This window comes from Lolium rigidum, chromosome 7, assembly GCF_022539505.1.
Source record: "Lolium rigidum isolate FL_2022 chromosome 7, APGP_CSIRO_Lrig_0.1, whole genome shotgun sequence".
NCBI lineage: Eukaryota > Viridiplantae > Streptophyta > Magnoliopsida > Poales > Poaceae > Lolium > Lolium rigidum.
In genome coordinates, this window is record NC_061514.1 from 326,910,607 (window position 1) to 326,929,913 (window position 19,307).

The 19,307-nt window shown below is 44.4% G+C and overlaps 3 protein-coding genes and 1 pseudogene across 3 annotated transcripts; 1 reads left to right on the forward strand and 3 right to left on the reverse strand.

Annotated features, from left to right (window-relative positions):
- Window positions 1–1,500: 1,500 nt before the first annotated feature.
- LOC124673369 lies at window positions 1,501–2,341 on the reverse strand (annotated as a pseudogene).
- Window positions 2,342–3,903: 1,562 nt separating this feature from the next.
- LOC124677458 (senescence-specific cysteine protease SAG39-like) lies at window positions 3,904–5,004 on the forward strand. Its single transcript, XM_047213443.1, has 2 exons — window positions 3,904–4,287; window positions 4,418–5,004. The coding sequence occupies exons 1-2, from the start codon at window positions 3,945–3,947 to the stop codon at window positions 5,002–5,004; spliced, it is 930 nt and encodes a 309-aa protein (XP_047069399.1). The 5' UTR covers window positions 3,904–3,944.
- A 693-nt stretch (window positions 5,005–5,697) lies between these two features.
- Window positions 5,698–7,540, reverse strand: LOC124677457 (UDP-glucosyltransferase UGT13248-like). The gene is made up of 3 exons (XM_047213442.1): window positions 6,881–7,540; window positions 6,286–6,670; window positions 5,698–6,179 (listed from the first exon to the last, which is right to left on the reverse strand). Exons 1-3 carry the CDS (start codon window positions 7,538–7,540, stop codon window positions 5,824–5,826), a joined length of 1,401 nt encoding a protein of 466 aa, XP_047069398.1. The 3' UTR covers window positions 5,698–5,823.
- Window positions 7,541–11,419: 3,879 nt separating this feature from the next.
- LOC124677456 (UDP-glucosyltransferase UGT13248-like) lies at window positions 11,420–14,211 on the reverse strand. The gene is made up of 3 exons (XM_047213441.1): window positions 13,284–14,211; window positions 12,097–12,481; window positions 11,420–11,992 (listed from the first exon to the last, which is right to left on the reverse strand). The coding sequence occupies exons 1-3, from the start codon at window positions 13,989–13,991 to the stop codon at window positions 11,655–11,657; spliced, it is 1,431 nt and encodes a 476-aa protein (XP_047069397.1). The 5' UTR covers window positions 13,992–14,211; the 3' UTR covers window positions 11,420–11,654.
- Window positions 14,212–19,307: the final 5,096 nt, after the last annotated feature.

The following is a 19,307-nucleotide window of genomic DNA, read 5'->3' on the forward strand; positions in this document are numbered from 1 at the left end:
AAGAGCCTCATCTTGTAGGCTTTGGAATCTCTTCAAGGGTGAGACTCGATACCCCCTCGTTGCTACCGTCTTCTAGATTGCATCTTGGCTTGGATTGCATGTTCGCGGTAGGAAAATTTTTGTTTTCTATGCAACGTTATCCTACATCGACAATGTTGAAACGCTGCTGAAGCACCCCAAAAGCACACTCAACATCTTTGTGTGTTGCTTCCTGATATGTTGCAAAATAAGCTTCCATCTCGTTTCTTTGGAGAGGAATTGTCTTCACAAATAGTCTTTAGCAAACACCGCTATGACGGCTCGACAAAACCTGTAGAGAGTTTACGTACATATCGACTCACGCCATCCGTAGGTAGTCATTGGCTGTATACGGAGGAGCTCCGTATGCAAGATAGCGCATTACAGCAGTGCACTTCTGAATTGAGGTGAAGCCCCACAAACCTGTGCAATCTTGCTTGGCAATGAAGTAGTTGTCGTAGTGACGCCGTAGACAATCTTCAAGAACAGCTCCTTGTTCATCCTAAACCGGCGCCGAAATTCCTTTGGCGAATGAGTCGCGTCGTCATTGAAGTAGTCGGCATCAAGCAGCATTGCACCAGCTTGACAATGCCGGTTGATGTTCCTCCTCTTGCCTGGCTTTGAGCCGCCGCGCCGAGGCACGATGAAGAAAGGCTGGCGCAGCATGCTCGTCAGAATCAGCTGCTGATGTTGCCGACGGACAGCCTTAGCGTTCTGCTCCTCCGTGAACAGCTGCACCATCATCTCGTCGTCGATGTCCATCGCGGCAATCGGACGAACACCTTGCGGGCGGGGCGGTTGTGCCGCGGTGGCGGCGAGCTCTGTTCCGGGCGAAACATCGGCCGCCGATCGAGGGGGTGGCGGCCGTGTCGATGGACGGCGGTTCCTAGACAGGCGGCAGTATCTATTGCAAGCAGGGGGTGCGGCAGCGACGGCGATGATGGCGATCTAGAGGGGTGGGAGTCAGCTCGGGCGTGGGTAGGAGGTGGAAATCGGTGTGTCTGGCTGCCAGGCGGAACCCACGCTCGTTTTCTGTCGTGCCGCGAGGCATTGACGCGCCCGATTCGCGCCCTACGCGAAGGGGGCGGCAGGGGGATGCCAGCGATTCTATTGGGCTCGAGAACTAGCCGGCACCGTTTGAGGAGCACCGGTGCGAGCCTAAAAACCACGCCGGCCCCCAAATCGCTATCGGGGCCGCTATGGGGCGCGCCGGTGAAGATGCTCTTAGCTGGGCATTTTGAGCAACCAAGAACATTCAGATTACTAGCCAATGGACTCCTTAGTAGATCGTCTAACCTAGTATTGGTCTTAACATCAACTCCAAAATCACCAAAATCTAAATGTAGTATGGCTTGTAAAGCTAAATTAACTTTCCAAAACATACTACATTATACTTTACTTTCCACCGTCCCTCTGTCATAAGCTCTTTGAGGGTTGTCTTTAAATAAATCGACTAAGATCACCGTCTTGACATTGGTTTGACTAAAGTGTATTTGGTCTATAATTTGATAAATACTTGGCTGCAAAATCTGCAATATTCCTACCTGAACTTCATCCTTCCTACATTGCCTCTTTGGCCTTTTTCATCCACTTGAAGCATTTCTCTTATACTCGTCTCCACCCATCACCTCCTTGATACACCTCTCCACTTTCATCACTCCTCACCAACCCTTTGCCACCCCAACGTGCACACAAGCCAATCTCCCATGCACTCTCCACATACTTCGCGGTTGTCGGTTGGTCTGCGGATTGTGGTATTGCAACCATGGGTACACCTGTGACAATTGCTTCTGTTGTCGAGTTCCATCCACAAAGCGTCAAGAAACAACCTACATTACGGAGATTGGAAACCTTACTTTCAATCCTTGTGGCATTTCAGTAACAATTGTTTACCCTTTTGTTGCATATGCAGAAATGAGTTTATATCATACTTGTGGGTTGTGGCTCTATGGGCCAGTACCTCCAGCTGAGGGCAAAAAGAAACAATTAGGCCTTTTATGTTGCATTTTCTACAGAGTTCTACATCAGCAACTTCTTCGTCAGACCTCAACACCCAAAGGAAAGGTTGTCTGGACTTGCACAATCCATGTCCTAGCTCTTCTAGCTGTCTCATGTCGAGGTTAGCGACCGTACCATAGGACGCGAGTATCACAGAGCTAGGAGCCTGGGTGTCTAGCTAGCCATGACATGCATGGAGAGAAGTGTTCGAGACAAGGTTGAAACCGTATAACTTATTCAATGGAAGACCACTGTCATCTAGGTAGAACGATGGCAATGTTGGGCCGACGGTCTTTGCACGCCATCTCGACTCCATATAATCAGCCTCCTGCTCAATCCTGAAATATAGATTTTTTTTTTGTCTCAAAGGTAAGGGGACACGTCGCCCAGTCAGTACAAAACTCCAACAACTATTCGATCAAAAGAAACATTGATGGTGTTAGAGAAGAGGGTATCAGGAATGTTCTTTAAGCAAGAACCACCCAGCGGTCAAGTATATGAATATGAGAGGAAATGATTCTACGGAGTTGGTTGTAGCAGGGGTGCTGAACGTAGAGGAAATGATAGGATTCATATGAATACATGACGATGCAATCCCCAAGGATTCATATGACATAATTCATATGAATACAAAGTTTACAAGAATCTCTGCTTTGTTACCCAGATATAATTTTATTCTCCTGATTGGTCACTGCAATGCATGTAGGACCCAGCTTTTCAGCATGTCATTTGGGCAATGTTTCTTTAGACTTGGTAAAATACATCATGCAGACCCCTTGCAAAATTATAATAATATTTAATCATATACAGACTTATGTCCATGTAAAAGCATTTTTTTTATGACTGCAGTAACATGATTTGGAAGAGCATGGGTTTGATAGTTTTATGTACCTGATTTGATTTGCCCTCTTGTAGTGAATGAGATTGAAATAGCAATGGAAATCGTGGAATTTGTGACGCAACTGCCAAATTTCCAGAGTATATAGCATCCCCTGCTTCGAAACCAACATACAAGTTTCTTTCTCCTGATTAGTCAGTATATAGCATCCCCTGTAACGCATGGAGCCACCAGTATTGCAGCATACCATGTTAGCATACATATTCAGGTTTAATAAATTCGTTCATATAGTTTCTATCTGTATGATAACATTTTCTGAACTGCAGTTACTTGATCTCCGTACTGCACGGTTTGAGTGTAGCTTTACTTGATTTTTCTCATTTATTGTACTGAATGTTGCTTATCTTCTGATACATTGACCATATATTCTTGACCAAGCCTCATCATCTCTTTTCAAGCCCTACTTACAGAACAGAAAGAGCTTTATTTACATGTAATTAGCGTTTCACTATAGCAATTCTCACAAACATATTTTTGCTGAAGAGATGCAGCTGCTATACGGAAAGATAAGGGAAACTGGCAGGCAGATGAAATTACACGGTGGACCTCGCCAAAAGCGTATTGCTGTTGGGACCGACTCAGATCCATTAATTAATCATCAACACTAAGTCTTGCTGCATCAAGGTAATTAAATCGTGTGCTTATTTGACTAGCCTACAAGATTATATAACTCTTTAGTGGAACTGTATTAAATACTGCTCAGCTCACCCCAAAAGCTAATGCATGCTATTTTTTTAACAACTGAACTTCCGATTCACGGCACTCAACAAGTCACTATCTTCCTAACCCAAAATCTCAGCAGTTTACTATGGCCAACACGTCTCAGCTCATCTCATCTACTATATATAATCCACATTGCCACTCACAAATACAACACAGCAAGAGCACCACAGTACCACCTTAACCGCACACTCCAATATACCTCCCCAACAATGGCTGCTAGTTACTCGGTTAGTTTCATCGTTGCAGCCATCGCGCGCACCTGTCTGCTTAGCGCTCTAGCGGCGCGTGACCTCACCGATATCGGTCTATGGTTGCGAGGCACGAGCAGTGGATGGCAAAGTATGGACGCACGTACAGTGACGTGTCTGAGAAAGCACGTCGGTTGGAGGTCTTTAAGGCCAACGTGGCGTTCATAGAGTCAGTGAACGCTAGGAACGACAAGTTCTGGCTTGAGGCCAACCAATTCGCAGATATCACCAATGATGAGTTCAGGGCCAAGCACACTGGTTATAAACTGCCGGTGGGTGGTAGCAAGGACCGGAGGATGACAGGGTTTAGGTACGCGAACGTCAGTCTTGACACTCTCCCGACTTCCGTGGACTGGAGAACCAAAGGAGCTGTCACTCCCGTCAAGGACCAAGGGAAATGTGGTAAGCTAAAATTCACATTGTGTTTGCACTCTCTCAATTTACATTTCACCTAGATGACTGAAAATAAGAGCATGTGTACTATAGGATATGCCACTGCATTCCCAGATTACTCATTCCTATTTATATTTAGGGTGTTGCTGGGCATTCTCCACGGTTGCATCCATGGAGGGAATTGTGCAGCTGAGCACCGGCAAACTGATCTCTCTATCAGAGCAAGAGCTCGTGGACTGTGACACCTCGGACAATGGATGTGGGGGTGGGCTCATGGACAATGCCTTTGAATTCATCGTGGAGAACGGTGGCCTAACCACCGAGGCCAACTACCCATACACTGGTACCGACGGCACCTGCAACTCCAACATGGCGTCCAGCTCTGCTGCGTCCATCAAGGGGCACGAGGACGTTCCAGCCAACGACGAGGCTTCGCTGCAGAAGGCGGTGGCGGCACAACCAGTGTCCGTGGCCGTTGACGGAGGAGACAGCCTCTTCCAGTTCTACAAGGGTGGTGTGCTATCAGGTGATTGCGGCACAAACCTCGATCACGGTGTTGCTGCTGTCGGGTATGGTGTGGCTGACGATGGTACGAAGTTCTGGGTGATCAAAAATTCGTGGGGCACGTCATGGGGCGAGGATGGGTATATCAGGCTGGAGAGGGACATTCCCGACAAGCAAGGCATGTGTGGTGTCGCAATGCAACCTTCCTATCCGACGGCTTGATTACCTTGCTTCCTAGCTTGTTGATTGACCCACCTGTTGGCGCCTTTGTGTGTCTGAAAACATATACCTCCCGCGTGATTGTGTAAAAATGCAAGTATGTGTATATAACAGTGTGGCAATATAGTTACTTATCAATAAATAGACAACAATTTTCAGATCTGTGAAACTATATGTGGAGTGCACAGATGCATTCTTGTATCTTAATTACTATATTGTGATTGAGAAATATTTCATTTCTCGAGAAAAGAGGAAAGTACAAAATCTTTAAGTAGTGCATGCATACCGGACACTCTTGGTCGTCCCTCCTTCCTGGCTGCTGCATTCTAGAGGATACTAACTCATTTCATGTCCGTGTCTGCAAAAATGGGCAAGGATTAACAGCGACAGGTTCTCCAACCTTAAAGTTAAACCTGTTATAGATAAAAGATTCAGAGTGAGTTGTAGGATGATTCATCTCACCACATTTGTGCATTGTTGTGATCTTTGTAAGAATTATGGTTAATATTTCCTTACACCAATATATCTGAGACTTAGTCATATTGCAAGTTGCAGTGATTAATGCTTCTTAACACATAGTCAAATTTACAGATTTTACAGTATCCCTTCTTTGTTACCAATATATAATTTCATTTCTTGATTGGCAAACCTTTAGTGTATTAATTGAACATTTTTTTAGCAACTGAGAACAATCAGTTTGCCATACAGTAAGCTCCTTCTTAAGTCATAAAAGATAGGAATGTGGTTTTACTTCAACTCCAAGACTACCAAAATCTATGGAAAAGACATTAAATCTGCGAGGGTTGACTTTAAATCAATGCATCAAGAATCACCATCTTCGTATGATCTTGAATTTGGTAAGTACTTGGCCACAAAATCAGTAATATTCTTGTCCGAGCTCCCTCCTTTCTGCATTGCCCTTTTGGCTTTTTGCATCCACTTGGACGCATTCCTCTTATACTCTTCCCCACCCAATACCTCCTTGATACACCTCTCAACCTCTTCCCTCCTCACCAAGCCTTTTCCATCCTGACGTGCACGCAAGCCAATCCCCCAAGCGCTCTCCACATACTTTGCAGTTGTCGGTTGGTCTGCCCATTGTGGTATTGCCACCATGGGTACACCGGTGACAATTGCTTCGGTTGTTGAGTTCCATCCACAATGTGTCAAGAAACAGCCTGCGTTAGGGAGATTGCAAACCTTAATTACTTTCAATTCTTGCGACATGCCACTAGCAATTGTTTGCCCTTTTGTTGCATATGCAGAAATGATTTTATATTATACCTGTGGCTCTATGGGTCAATACCTCCAGCTGAGGGCAAAAAGAAACAATTAGGCCTTTCATGTTGCATTTTCCACGAAGTTCTTCGGGCAACTTTTGTGCTTCTTCAGACCTCAACACCCAAAGGAAAGGTTGTGCAGAATTGCACAATCCATAGCCTAGCTCTTCTATTTGTGCCGTGTCGAGGTTAGCGACCGTGCCATAGGATGCTAGGACCACAGAGCAAGGAGCCTGCTTGTCTAGCCATGCCATGCATGGAGCAGTGCTGGAGACGAGGTTGAAACCGTAGGACTTGTTCAATGGCAGACGATCATCGTCTAGGTAGAACGATGGCAATGTCGGGCCGACGGTCTTTGCACGCCATCTCGATTCCATGTAATCTGCCTCCTGCTCAACCCGAAAATATAAAGTTTGTTTGGCATACAGGTACGGAGCAGAGTCTTTTGTTAGCAAATAAATAGCATGTCAGAAATTCCTTTTCAGTTATCCATGGAGAGGCTGTTTAGCCAAATGTTTGAATTTAAAGCATATACTCCAATGTCATAGTACTCCGTATAAGATTTCAGCTGATCAAAACAACAAACAGGTGGTGCTCACCGTGGGTTCCAGTTCGCGGAAGGAGTTGACGAGCACGTCGTCGGCCTGGTCCAGCCCGTGGAACTGCCCGAGAGCTGAGTCCGTGAACGCCGGGTACCACTCGGGCTTGGCCACGAACGGCGGCACGTCTTGGGGCCCAAGGTCCACGCTGAGCACACCGCGGCAACGCAGCGCGCTCCCGTCCGGCAGCGGCAGCGCGACCCGCCCCGCGCGCGCCTCGCCGTAGACCACGTCCACCGCGCACATCTGCGTCATGAACGCGGCCGCGGCCACGCCGGCGTCCCGCGCGACCCGCCGCGCCCAGGGCAGGTGCGAGTCGTAGACGAGCACGCGCACGTCGTCGTCGGCGAGCAGCAGCCGCGCCAGCGTGCCCGACCCGGCGGCCTCCATCCGGCGCAGGTACTCCGCGGTGTCGGGGCAGGAGGCGATCCCGCCGGCGTCGAAGCCGTCGGAGATGGCGGCCACGGGGAATGGGCAGTCTGAGGGGGCGGCGGTGGAGAGGACGTGGCGGGTGAGGACGAGGGTGGGGCGGAGGCCGTGGTAGGCGAGGCGGCGGCCGAGCTGCAGCATCGGGTTGGCGTGGCCCTGCATCCCCGGGAACGGCAGCAGCAGCACGCGCCCGCCGCCGCCGCTGCCGCTGCCCTGGACGGTGGTGTCCATCGCCGTGAAGTTAGCGTCTTCCGGTTCCGGTTCCGGCTGGCCTGTTTGGAGCGGGAATTAAGTATGAGTATGATGCGGTAGAGTGGCGCGCAAGGTCTTCTGCTCAAGTTTTTGCGAGTGGTTGATTCCGTCAAATCTGGAAGAAAGGTTCGAATTTGCTTTGACTCCAGAGGGTGCCACTGTTGAAGCTAGCCACAAAGCTCTTGGTATAAAACCTGGTGCTTCAACCTGGCATCGTGTTCGCAAATCTGAAGAGCTGCCATGGAGGCTTCTCACCTCCTCCAATGGCTCGTGTGTACTATATGGGTATGGATGCTAGGATTGGCAGTGATGCAACCGAAAGCCAGATAAATGTTCAAGGCCAAGCTCAACTGGGCACGAGTAGCAATGCTGCTACACAAGTTCTGTGTGATGACATTGAGGGAGGTAGCATGGACCTGGATCTCGAGGCAGCAGCTCTAGCCCTCTAAGACGCCACGGGCGCCATGAGGGCTCTAGGGTGGAATTGCCAAGGGTTTTTTCTTTCTTTTCCGAAATGGGGGTATACCCCGGCTTCTCATGACGATGCACACGGCCATTTATTAGAATAAGGTTTAAAAAAAGTATTGTTTACATCTCACGCAACACCGAGGATTGATACAAGAATCAACCATCGAAAACAAAACATACTATGACTACTCATCAACATAGTCTTCTAGTATATCACCAACCAGCCTGGCACAAGATATTCTAAGCGACCATCAGGAACCGTGTGCATCCAGAAGCCATGGCATCCCGCTGCCCCTCCGGAGAGAGTAGGGCCCAAAGCTGGACCCAATGGGAGACCATAGGAATAACCTTAAAAAATGAAAAGAGCATTTTTTTTTATTAAAAATTATATCATTTCTGACCCTCCAAATAGACCAACATAAAACAGAAACCCCAATCCAGATAAAAGCCTTAGACTACTATATTTAACCAATTGCCAAACATATTAGTAATATTGGTGGGAGATGGAAGATCATAAGTGAAATAAACCGTACGCCATAAGAGCTTAGCTAATGGAACTGCCAAGGTATGGGCAAGAACCTTAGCAGTAACAAAATGATGCACCTTGCCCGGATGATCTATTATGCAAAACCTCAGCTTTGTAGTGCCCTCTCGAAGACGACCGGGCGGGCTCTGGTTTATGTGGAGTGATGATCTGCAAGTGACTGTTCATACATCTAGTTTTTATACTATCTTAGCTACTCATATATATAGCGCTAGAAATCAGAAGTTTGGGCTGATATGTATATATGGTGACCCTTATCACCATCAGACTAGTTCTATCTGGGAAGAAGTAGTTGCTTCTATCTGGGAAGAAGTAGTTGCTTGTATGAGAGATATGAATGAGTTGTTGTATGATATGAACAAGAACTCCTCTAATATAAATCGCTCCCGTTTGTATGCTTTTTGTTCCTTTGTTAAAAGTTGTGGCTTGTTTGATTTAGGTTTTAGTAGACCTGCTTACGCTTGGACCAACAAACGTTTTTACCAAGGTTTAAAATAGCGTGCTAAATAAAATAGCGTCGGTCTTCTTCAAACGCTATGGACGCTATATCGTGCTAATTGCGTGCTATATTTTAAATAGCGTTTGGAAAAAAAATCAAATATATTAAAAGATAAAGGATTTCACTAAAAAAGGTTGGATATTTAGTTTAAAAAAGACTGAATCATACATACATAACCACATACAACAAATAGATCTCAAATTTTTCAGAAGGTTACATCAGTATTTCACAAGGCAACAACATAGTATAAATTCGAATCATCGGCATTAGTGATATTAAGTTCTAATCTAGAAGATGAACCAACATATTGTAGTTCATCACCATGAAAAAGTGAAAGTAACTAAGCTTGAAAAAATAGCGCGCTAATGCTATGAAATTTTAGCACGATATATCATGCTATTTCACAAATAGCGTCATAGCGAGGGAAATTAGTAAAATTTAGCGTAGACCCTCCAAATATGCTATTACGTGGTATTAGCGGAGGAATAACGCGCTATTTTAAACCTTGGTTTTTACTCTAAACCAACCTTTGAAAGATTGGATAGATGCTTGGTGACTGCTGAGTGGTGTGATGCATTTCCCATTTCTAATGTCTACAATATACCTATTATCCATTCTCTAAGTGACCATATGTTGCTATATTACTCTCAACAGAAGTTTCTGTTAGGAAAATTAAAAACTGTTTCAAATTTGAAAATTGGTGGTTGAAGGAAAATGACTTTCATGAACATGCAAAATCAACTTGGAACAAGTCTAAGAATAAATCTTTCTCGAACAGAACTAAACCATCTTACAGGTCAGCTAAAGATATGGTGTAAAAAGAAAAAGCCACTGCAACAAGAGCTGAACAATTTGGAGGAGGAAATAAAACAGATTCAAATGCAGCCAATCCAAAAGCAAGATCATACCAAGGAAGCAGCTCTCATAATAAGGTATGAACATGCAATGACAAAGCTACGGGCGCCACGGGCGCCATGAGGGCTCTAGGGTTAGTCACCAGGGAGGAAGTGGATGGCTGCATCAAAAAGGTGATGGGTGGAGAGAGGAAGGAGGAGTACCGTGCAAATGCTAGAAAATTCATGAACATGGCCAAGGAGGCAATGCAAGAGAGAGGGAGCTCTGACAACAATATTGCGGAATTTGCAGGAAAGTATTTATCGAGTTAAACTTATTTGTCTTGCAATAGCTGGTGGTAAGAATGGTAGGTTAAGAAGTCTAGAAGATTTTTTAATTTTTATATCATAAAATTAGTGAATAAAGAGTGGACAAGATAAAAGAAAACAAGAAGGATATGTGCATCCATCGAAGCAAGGTCTTGGTATTACTTTTTAAAAAAGAAAGCAGTCTAGCATAGATTTAATGAACTGTATCTCATGCACCGGTGATGGCAAGGTCAACCGCACGTAGATCTCGGGATTTTCGAGTACACGGAATGCAAGATTTTTCCAAGTTTAAATTTGCACGTTGATAGAATACATCATTTTCGACATCGATTTTTTCAAACATTTTGAATCTTTAAAATGTATGTTTTTTCAAAAAAGAAACTATATATAGCTCGGGCTACAAGCGTCGTACTCAACCTATATATCACTAGCTACTTAATTCGTCCGGTTTGATTCAAGATATTCCAAGAAAATAGTTGAATTTTTAATGAGGTGAAACGATATACTAATGGTTCTAGTAAATTTGAACAACTCAATTTTACTACTGTGGTTCGTACTATCAATATTTCTTAATTTGTTAGAAAATAAAGGACATATTTTTTAGTCATCCTTGCTATAGTTTCTAGAAGTACGAAAAGTGAAAATATCTATTTTTTTAAAACACAATGCACTCAAAACCTCATGCATCGCACTTCCAACCAAACCTCGTGCATGTTTTTTTCCACGGTGCACAAATAAAATTGCTAGCATCCAAACTAGATGTAGAACATGATTTTGAATTTGACCCAGCCCATCATGGCACTAGTGAGAAGATCTCCGTAGATGAAAAAAAAACATCCGAGCAATTAAACTGACTCCAAAAGAGCCTAACTTGTACTTTGAGATTCGATGTGATGGCAATTGGCAAGGCCATGTGAGACATGGTTCGATTATATATACATACTTATAATGTATTTTTCTATTTTTGATTAAACCAAAGACATTTGTGTGTTTTTGTACGATATACATTTTTCTACATTTGTTAGGGAAATGGTTGATAATTCCTAGTTCCACATCAACCAATGTGTCCAAATAATTTGACGTGAAACAAAATAATAATAATTATTCCTTAATGTACACAATTTATCTGTGGAGAAAACACCACAAACCACAGATAAATATAATTGTCAATTTCTAGTAATGTTTATTGTCCCCATGTCAATTTATGGGGATTTTTTAAATGTAATATAACATCTAGACCTTTTTTCATAGTCTAGTAATATACGAAAATTCCAACATTAGTGGAAATCGAGTGGTTCGATTGTACACCGACTCCCCTAACAAAACATTGTTTGTGGAGGATTTGTGGAGGCCTCCTCCACATGGCTGAGATCACTACATACATGGTTCTTTTGAAGTAAAGATTGTATTTTCATAGCTTTAAATTGACAAGTACTTTGTCGCGAATGCAATAATATGCATGTCTGAACTTCCTCCTTCCTGCATAGCCTTCTTCGCCTTTTGCATCCATTTTGCAGCATTTCTTTTGTACTTATCAGTTCTTTCCCCGTCCATCACCTCTCTAATACATCTCTCGATTTCCCCTCTCCTTAGGAATCCATTATCGTTCTTTCGTGCTTGCACACCCATTCCCCACACACTCTCCACATACTTTGAGATGGTGGGTTGGTCTGCCCAATGTGGAATGCCGACAAGAGGCACACCGCTAGCAACCGCTTCCAGTGTTGAGTTCCATCCACAGTGGGTAACGAAACAACCTACATGTATATTCATCAATTAAAATTCATTTTATTTTTGAACTTATCATATAATTAGTAGTCGTGGCCAAAAAGAGTAAAGGAAATAGAGAGATATATCATACCGATCGCCCTATGTGCAAGAACCTCAAGTTGGGGGCACCAAGAAACAATTAATCCCGTCTTCTCACATTTGATCTTGAGGCCTTCAGATAACTTGTGCGCCTCATTAGATCTAACAACCCATATAAAGGGTTTTCCGGAATCGCATAGTCCGTTTCCAAGCTCCTCTAGCTGAGTTGCCTCATAGTTGGAGACAGTCCCATATGATACAAGCACAACAGACGAGATCTCCTGCTTCTCTAGCCAATCCATACACGGTGCATCGCAATTGAACAAGTTGAACCCATAAGACTTGTTGGATGGAAGGCGATCATCGTCTAGGTAAAATGATGGCAATGTTGGGCCTATCATCTTTGCTCTCCATGTTAGCTCCATGTACTCTGCCTCCTGCTCAGTTGACAAGGTGTAAAAAAACAAATAAATCCTTGGTTGTGTGGAAGTGTTGTTTGAGACATTTTACACGGTCTAAATCCTTGTTATGTGGAAGTGTTGTTTGAGTATTTTAACATTATTTGAGACATTTAACATGTTTTCCTATTTAAAAAAATATTAGTAATATATTATCCAAAATATTATAAATAGCCAATATATTTTGGAGACAATTACCCTAAAGATTTTCTAGTATCTAAAATCTAAAATATAAAAAATAGTAGCAATACAAACTTTAGATGATAGCTCCTGGTTTTGCCCAAAACGTGTATGATAAGAGAGAGTGTATGAAGCCAAGCTTATTGAGTGATCGACTAGAGCAGAGCAGACCGAGACCCAAATCTTGGGTGCGGGAGGGTTCGGGGTTGAGGCGCCGGTCTGAGAGGGAAGGGGTCGCCGGTGGCCGGAGCCCGGAGATCGAGCAGGGGCAGAGAGGTGAGACGAGGCGCTGAAACCGTTTGCCTTCGATCTGTTCGCTAGAGGGAGAAATAGGATGAACCGTTCAGGAGCAGATTGTGCGTATTATGTAGTTTGGTGGGAGGGCAAACCAGTAAAAGAGCAAGTTGGAGCTGGTAGCCGCTTGAAGAAGCATCGAATTGGCAGCTTCCAGGTTATAGTGCAATATTTTGGAGCGCTCCAACACAGCGGCTCCGTGGAGCTGGCCCAAAATTTGTTGTTTGTTTGGGCTCCAGCTTCTACAGCCTAGAAGTTGCTGGAGCCGCTCCTAGCAGCCCAAACAAACACACCCTATATGGCTTACCTTTGGCTCCAAGTCGTGGAATGAGTTGACGAGCACGTCGTCCGCTTCGTCCAGCCCCTCGAACTGCCGAATTGATGTCCTGGTGAACACAGGCTGTGACTCCGGCACCGCCACGAACGGCGGCATGTCCTCCGGCCCCAGCTCCACGCTCAGCCCTCCTCTCGCCACCAGCTCACGCCCGTCCGTCGCCGGCAGCGCCATGCGCCCCGCCCACAGCTCCCCGTAGATGATGTTCACGGCGCACGGCTGGGAGAAGAAGGCCGCGGTGGCCACGCCAGCGGCACGAGCCACGGGCAGCGCCCACGCGAGGTGCGCGTCGTACACGAGCACGCGCACGGGCCGCCCCGCGCGCGCCTCGGAAAGCAGGAGCTCCCGCAACGTCTCCGACCCCACGGCCTCCATCCGGGAGAAGGACTCCGCGTAGTCCGGGCAGGACGCCATGCCGCCGGCGTCGAAGCCGTCGGAGATGGCGGCCACACGGAACGGGTCGCCCGGCGGGTCGGTGCAGGAGAGCACGTAGCGGGTGACGACGAGGGTGGGGCGCAAACCGTGGTAGGCCAGGCGGCGCCCGAACTGGAGCATCGGGTTCGTGTGCCCCTGCGCCGCGGGAAACGGCAGGAAGAAGACGTTCGCGCCGTCGCCGCCACCTCCATGGCTGACGCCCGCGCTGGCGGTGACCGTCGCAGCCGTGACTGTGGTGGTGTCCATGTTTCCGGTGTTCCCAGTAGCTAGTTAAGGATCAGCGGATAAATAGGCACGGAAGACTCGAAGCAGAGTGGCGCGCAAGGTTGCTCCTCGGAGCTGCTGGTCAAATTTGTTTCCACGCTTTGTGTCTGGTGGCGAAACTGGATTTTGCACTTGAGTTGAGTAGCTAGCTCTTGGTGGCGAGTGAAGGCACGAGGAAGGTGCTGCGCCTGCATTCTAGACCATACGCATCCGCATCTTCGCTTGACAGGAACAGAGTGATCTATTATGTCCATAAAATACTATGGGTGTGTTTATGTCTTGAGATTTTCTTAAGTTTTAGTTATCTCAGAAAAATGCAACTACAGTACAAAGAAAAGTTCAACTCGATAGAGTTGCACATTTCTGTAAGAAAAGTAAAATTGCACTTTTTTTAACCGAAAAATGCAACTCAAAGCACTTTTTTGTAAGTGACTTTTTTTCCAACCGGGCTTCCACCCCTTTCCATTGCAATAAACGGAAAGAACAGGTTCAAGTAGGAATTACAACAGAGAGGGGTTAGGGAGAGAGGAAGCGAGCTGGAGCAGTATCAGGAAACCCACTACGAGTACTCGCCATCGAGTACCCGCTATGGGACAAAAACCTGATACCACTATAACAGAGTCCTAGCCTTAATAGGGTTTTTAAACATCACAAGTAACCAGGAAGCAAAAGCAAACAACTGAACAACTAAGGAAGTAGCAGAGCCCATAGCAAAAGCTCGTAAGCATCATCATCCACACTTCAAACATGCGGGACATCGGCCAAGAGACGGTGGAAGGACCTCGGGCGCCCGTGATCATCAGCAACTGCCCTTGCCCGGTTGTCGTTGCTGGACGCCTGGACCTGGAGTAGACAAACGCCGCCGCTTGCACCATCTTGTCCGCTCCGTCGACCAAGCACCCCTTGTTCTCCACTTTCTGAAGACCTGCCCAATATAAAATCAAAGCCACCGCAAAATATGAAATTTCACTTGGCGATTTCATGACATGCTTTTCAAAGGTGATCTTATTTCTCACATTCCATATGGCCCAGCAAATAGCCGCGATGATAATGATATAGAATTTCTCAAACCCGGGTGAAAAGGAATGAAACCAAGACATAGCCTGCCAAAAGGAAGTAGGGACACAATTTGCTCCCATAGCCATAGCCAAGACTCCCCAGACTACCTTAGAGGTGTTACAGGTAAAGAAGAGATGATTGTTTGTTTCAACCTGTCTGCAAAAGGAACAAATTGGAGAACCAGGCCACTTTCTTTTTTTCATATTATCTCGGGTGAGAATAGCATCTTGACACATTTGCCACATGAAGATCTTGATTTTCAAGGGTATCTTGGATTTCCATATCCAATTATAGTGAGAACCGGCCAGGTTTTTTTCCAGGAGAGTATAGATGGATTTAGTCGAGAAGATAGCATTCTTATTTAAAGACCAAGTAATCCTATCATTTTCATCATGAGAAGGAGCCAAAAGCAAGGTATTCAAGATATGCTGCCATTGATCCAGTAACTCACCTCTCAAATGTCTGCGGAAGGGAATATCGAAGTTTGCCTCTTTGCAGCTTTTCACGATATGAGTCCTGCACCCGACGGAGGTTAAACAAGCACAGGAAACTTTTCACAAAAAGGTTGTTCGCCCATAATTGGGTCTTTCCATAGCCTGGTGATGTTTCCATTATTCAGCACCACCTTTCTCCCAGCAAAGTAAGTATTTTTTACTTTTAAAATTGCCTTCCAACATGGGGAATCATTGAATTTTGAGGAAACAGTAGCCACAGGTTTATTTCTTAAGTATTTTGCCTTAAAAATACCTTGCCATAAACCATCAAGGGTTCAAGCTTCCACCACCACTTACAAAGAAGGCTAATGTTTTGTTTCCGAATATCTTTAACTCCTAAACCACCCTTTTTTTTTGGAGCGACAAACTCTGGTCCACTTGACCATATAGTAACCTTTTTTCTGTTTCTTACCATGCCAAAAGAAGCGACGTCGATGCACGTCCAATTTTTCAATAAAAGTTTTGTTTAGAAGGAACATGGCCATGATATAAGAAGGAAGGTTGGAAAGGCAGGAATCAACTAAAGTTAGTCTTCCTCCAGAAGAGGAGGATCCACCAACACAGGCATCAAGCTTTTTAGTGAATTTGACATCAATGAAGTTAAGATCTGAATTTTTTAAACCACGGAAGGAAACTGGGACACCCAAGTATTTCATAGGTAAAGTTCCTATCTGGCATCCAAACATGTCAGTATAGGAGTTAGCAATATCATTGTCCCCACCAATAAGGAAAATCTCACTTTTCTGGTAATTTATTTTAAGCCCCGACATTAGCTCAAACAAATAGAGCAGAATTTTCAAATTGACAGCCTTATCAGGTTCATGAGAAAGGCAGAGAACCGTGTCGTCGGCATATTGCATAATGGCCACTCCTTTATCAATAAGATCAGGTGCCAAACCAGTAAGGAGGTTATTGTTTTGGGCTTCAAGAACCATCTTAGTAAGGCATTGTGCCGCGGAGTTGAAGAGGAATGGAGAAAGAGGATCACCTTGACGAACCCCTTTTGAGCTCTGGAAATAAGGCCCGATTATATTTTTAATTTTCACCGAAACCGTGCCATTTCGAAGGATATTTTCTACTTTACTACACCAGAAATCTCCGAAGCCCATGGCTCTTTGGCTGTCAAGTAGGAAATCCCAATTTACCTTGTCGAAAGCTTTTTCAAAATCAAGCTTTAGGACAACACCAATCTGTTTTTTCACATGTGTATGATGTAACAGCTCATGAAGCGACATAATCCCATCAACAATGGTCCTATTTTTCATGAAAGCATTTTGATGTAAGCTAACAATTTTGGGAAGGAAAGGTTCCACCCTTATAGTGAGGACTTTGGTAAGAAGCTTGTAAATGCATCTAAGGAGACAAATGGGCCTATATTGGCTGATTTTGTTAGCCTCGGATATCTTGGGGAGAAGGGTAATAATGCCGTAGTTAAGACGCTGTACATCTAAAGAGCCATCATGAAAAGCATAGAAAAGGCTCATAATGTCATTTTTGACAATATCCCAACAATGTTGATAAAACTCTATGGGAATATTATCAGGTCCCGGAGCTTTGTTTTTTTTCATTGAGAATAGTGCCTCTTTTACCTCTTCAACACTAAAAGGTCGATCGATAATCTCATTATCATTGTTATTCATTTTTTCATGCGGCAACCACATAGAATGATTAATAGGAAAAAGATTTCCGGGGGCAGGCCCGAAAAGGTTTTTATAGTAGGAAGTAGCATGATCAATGAGTTTTTCTGTTCCTTCAATAATAATCCCATTTTCCTCAAAAGAAATCATAGTATTTTTTCTCTTGCGACCATTGGCCACACGATGAAAGTAACTAGTATTCAAGTCTCCCTCAAGTAACCATTTTTCATGTGACTTTTGGTACCACATCAACTCTTCTTCCTTATAAATTTCCATAAGCTCAACCATGATCAACGTTTTTCGGAAATGTAAATCACTTGACAGACTCTAAGGATTCTTCCAACTCTTCAATATAGGCTAACTCCACTTTTAAATCGTTTTTTCCTTTTCTTAGAGTGACCATATTGACTTGAACCCCAACCTTTAAAGAATTTCTTAAACGCTTCAACTTGATGTTAATAATATCAATGGGATCATTACTATACACTTTTTTGTTCCAGATTTTCTCAACCAGAGGCATAAAATCAGCATGCTTGAACCATGAAATATCAAACCTGAATTCTCTTGACTTATTAGCAATGGAGGAATGAGTGCCCGTGTCAAGGAGTAAAGCATTATGGTCAGAAATCTTTCTAACCAGCTTTCGACCGAAACTAGAGGAAACATGTCCTCCCAATCCGGCGACATCAAAATACGGTCCAGCTTTTTCTAAGGTTGGCGAAGTTTCCTTATTAGACCAAGTGTATTGACCCCCATGCATAAAAATCTCGCGAAGCCCTAGAGTGTGAATGACGGAATTGAAAATATCTATGGAATGAGAGTGTACAAAGTTTTTATTTTTCTCACCACTGTGCTTTATAATATTAAAATCACCTCCAACGATTTAGGGAATAAGAATACTATGACAGAAAGCAGAGAGCTCAGTAAGGAATTCCATTTTATGTTCTTCATGAGGAGCTCCATAGACAACAACAAGAGCCCAATTGTATTTATGAATTTTGTCCCATAGGACAAATTGCAGCATGTATTTACCTATCTTGACAAGCATTAACCTCTAGAGACTCATTTTTAACACCACATAGAATGCCACCAGATTTTCCGATGGAGGGGACCCACTTCCAAAAGAAATTGTTATTAGGGTCAAGCTTACGAAAGAAACTAAGATTATAGTCCTTTTTCATAGTTTCTTGAATGCCAATAAAATCCAAGGAATAATCAGATAACATATCTTTGATACAAGCCACAACTCCTTTTTTTCCAACACTTCTACAATTCCAAAAAACACCTTTCATTTAAAACGACTTGGCTTAGTGCGTTTTCTAGCGACCCTGCCAGGAATCGGGGCAGATTTGTCGCCAGACAAAAGGTTCTCACTGGTTTGACTCCTAGTATTAGGTCTAGATATGACAACTACAGGTTTCTTTCTCGAGGCTTTCCTCCCTTTATTTCTAACAATAGTAAATGGTTCTTCATTATCAGATAAAGGATTCCAATCCATTGATAGAGGAGTCGAGTTACCCACATTGTTTTCAATAAAAAGAGTGTCCTCATTTTTTCTAGACGACATACATTTCTCAGCTAAGTCGTTTCTAGATGCTTCCAAATCTCTAAGGATATCTATGGCCGCGAAATCATTATCAGGTATATTAACGCCCATTTTATGTGCTCTACACATGAGCTCACTATTGGATAGAACAGAAAAAGAGTTCGAATTATCGGGAGTAGGCGCAGTGTTACCTTCTAAACTCCTTTTCCTGGCTACAATCTCCACTTTCTCCATGATGCTTGAATTCATGTCCGCCGAAGCTCTGCGACAGTTCATTCTGGGGTCCGACTCCTCTTGTGCCTCCTCCACGTTGTCCTCCAGCGAGACGTCAGGTGATTGGACCAGGTAACCTGGATGGTCTCCCAAGGGAGAAAAAGACGAATCAGAGACATTTGTTACCACAGGGAGCGGTGGCCAGGTCACAACAGAAAGGGCTTGCGAATAAGGCAACAATAAGGAAGAGAGAGGGGCAGCCATAGGTGAAACAGGTTCACAAATCACATGTTTATTCATGTCAAGAATGGGGCAGGGAAGAAGCCATTTATTTGGAGACGTACCAGTT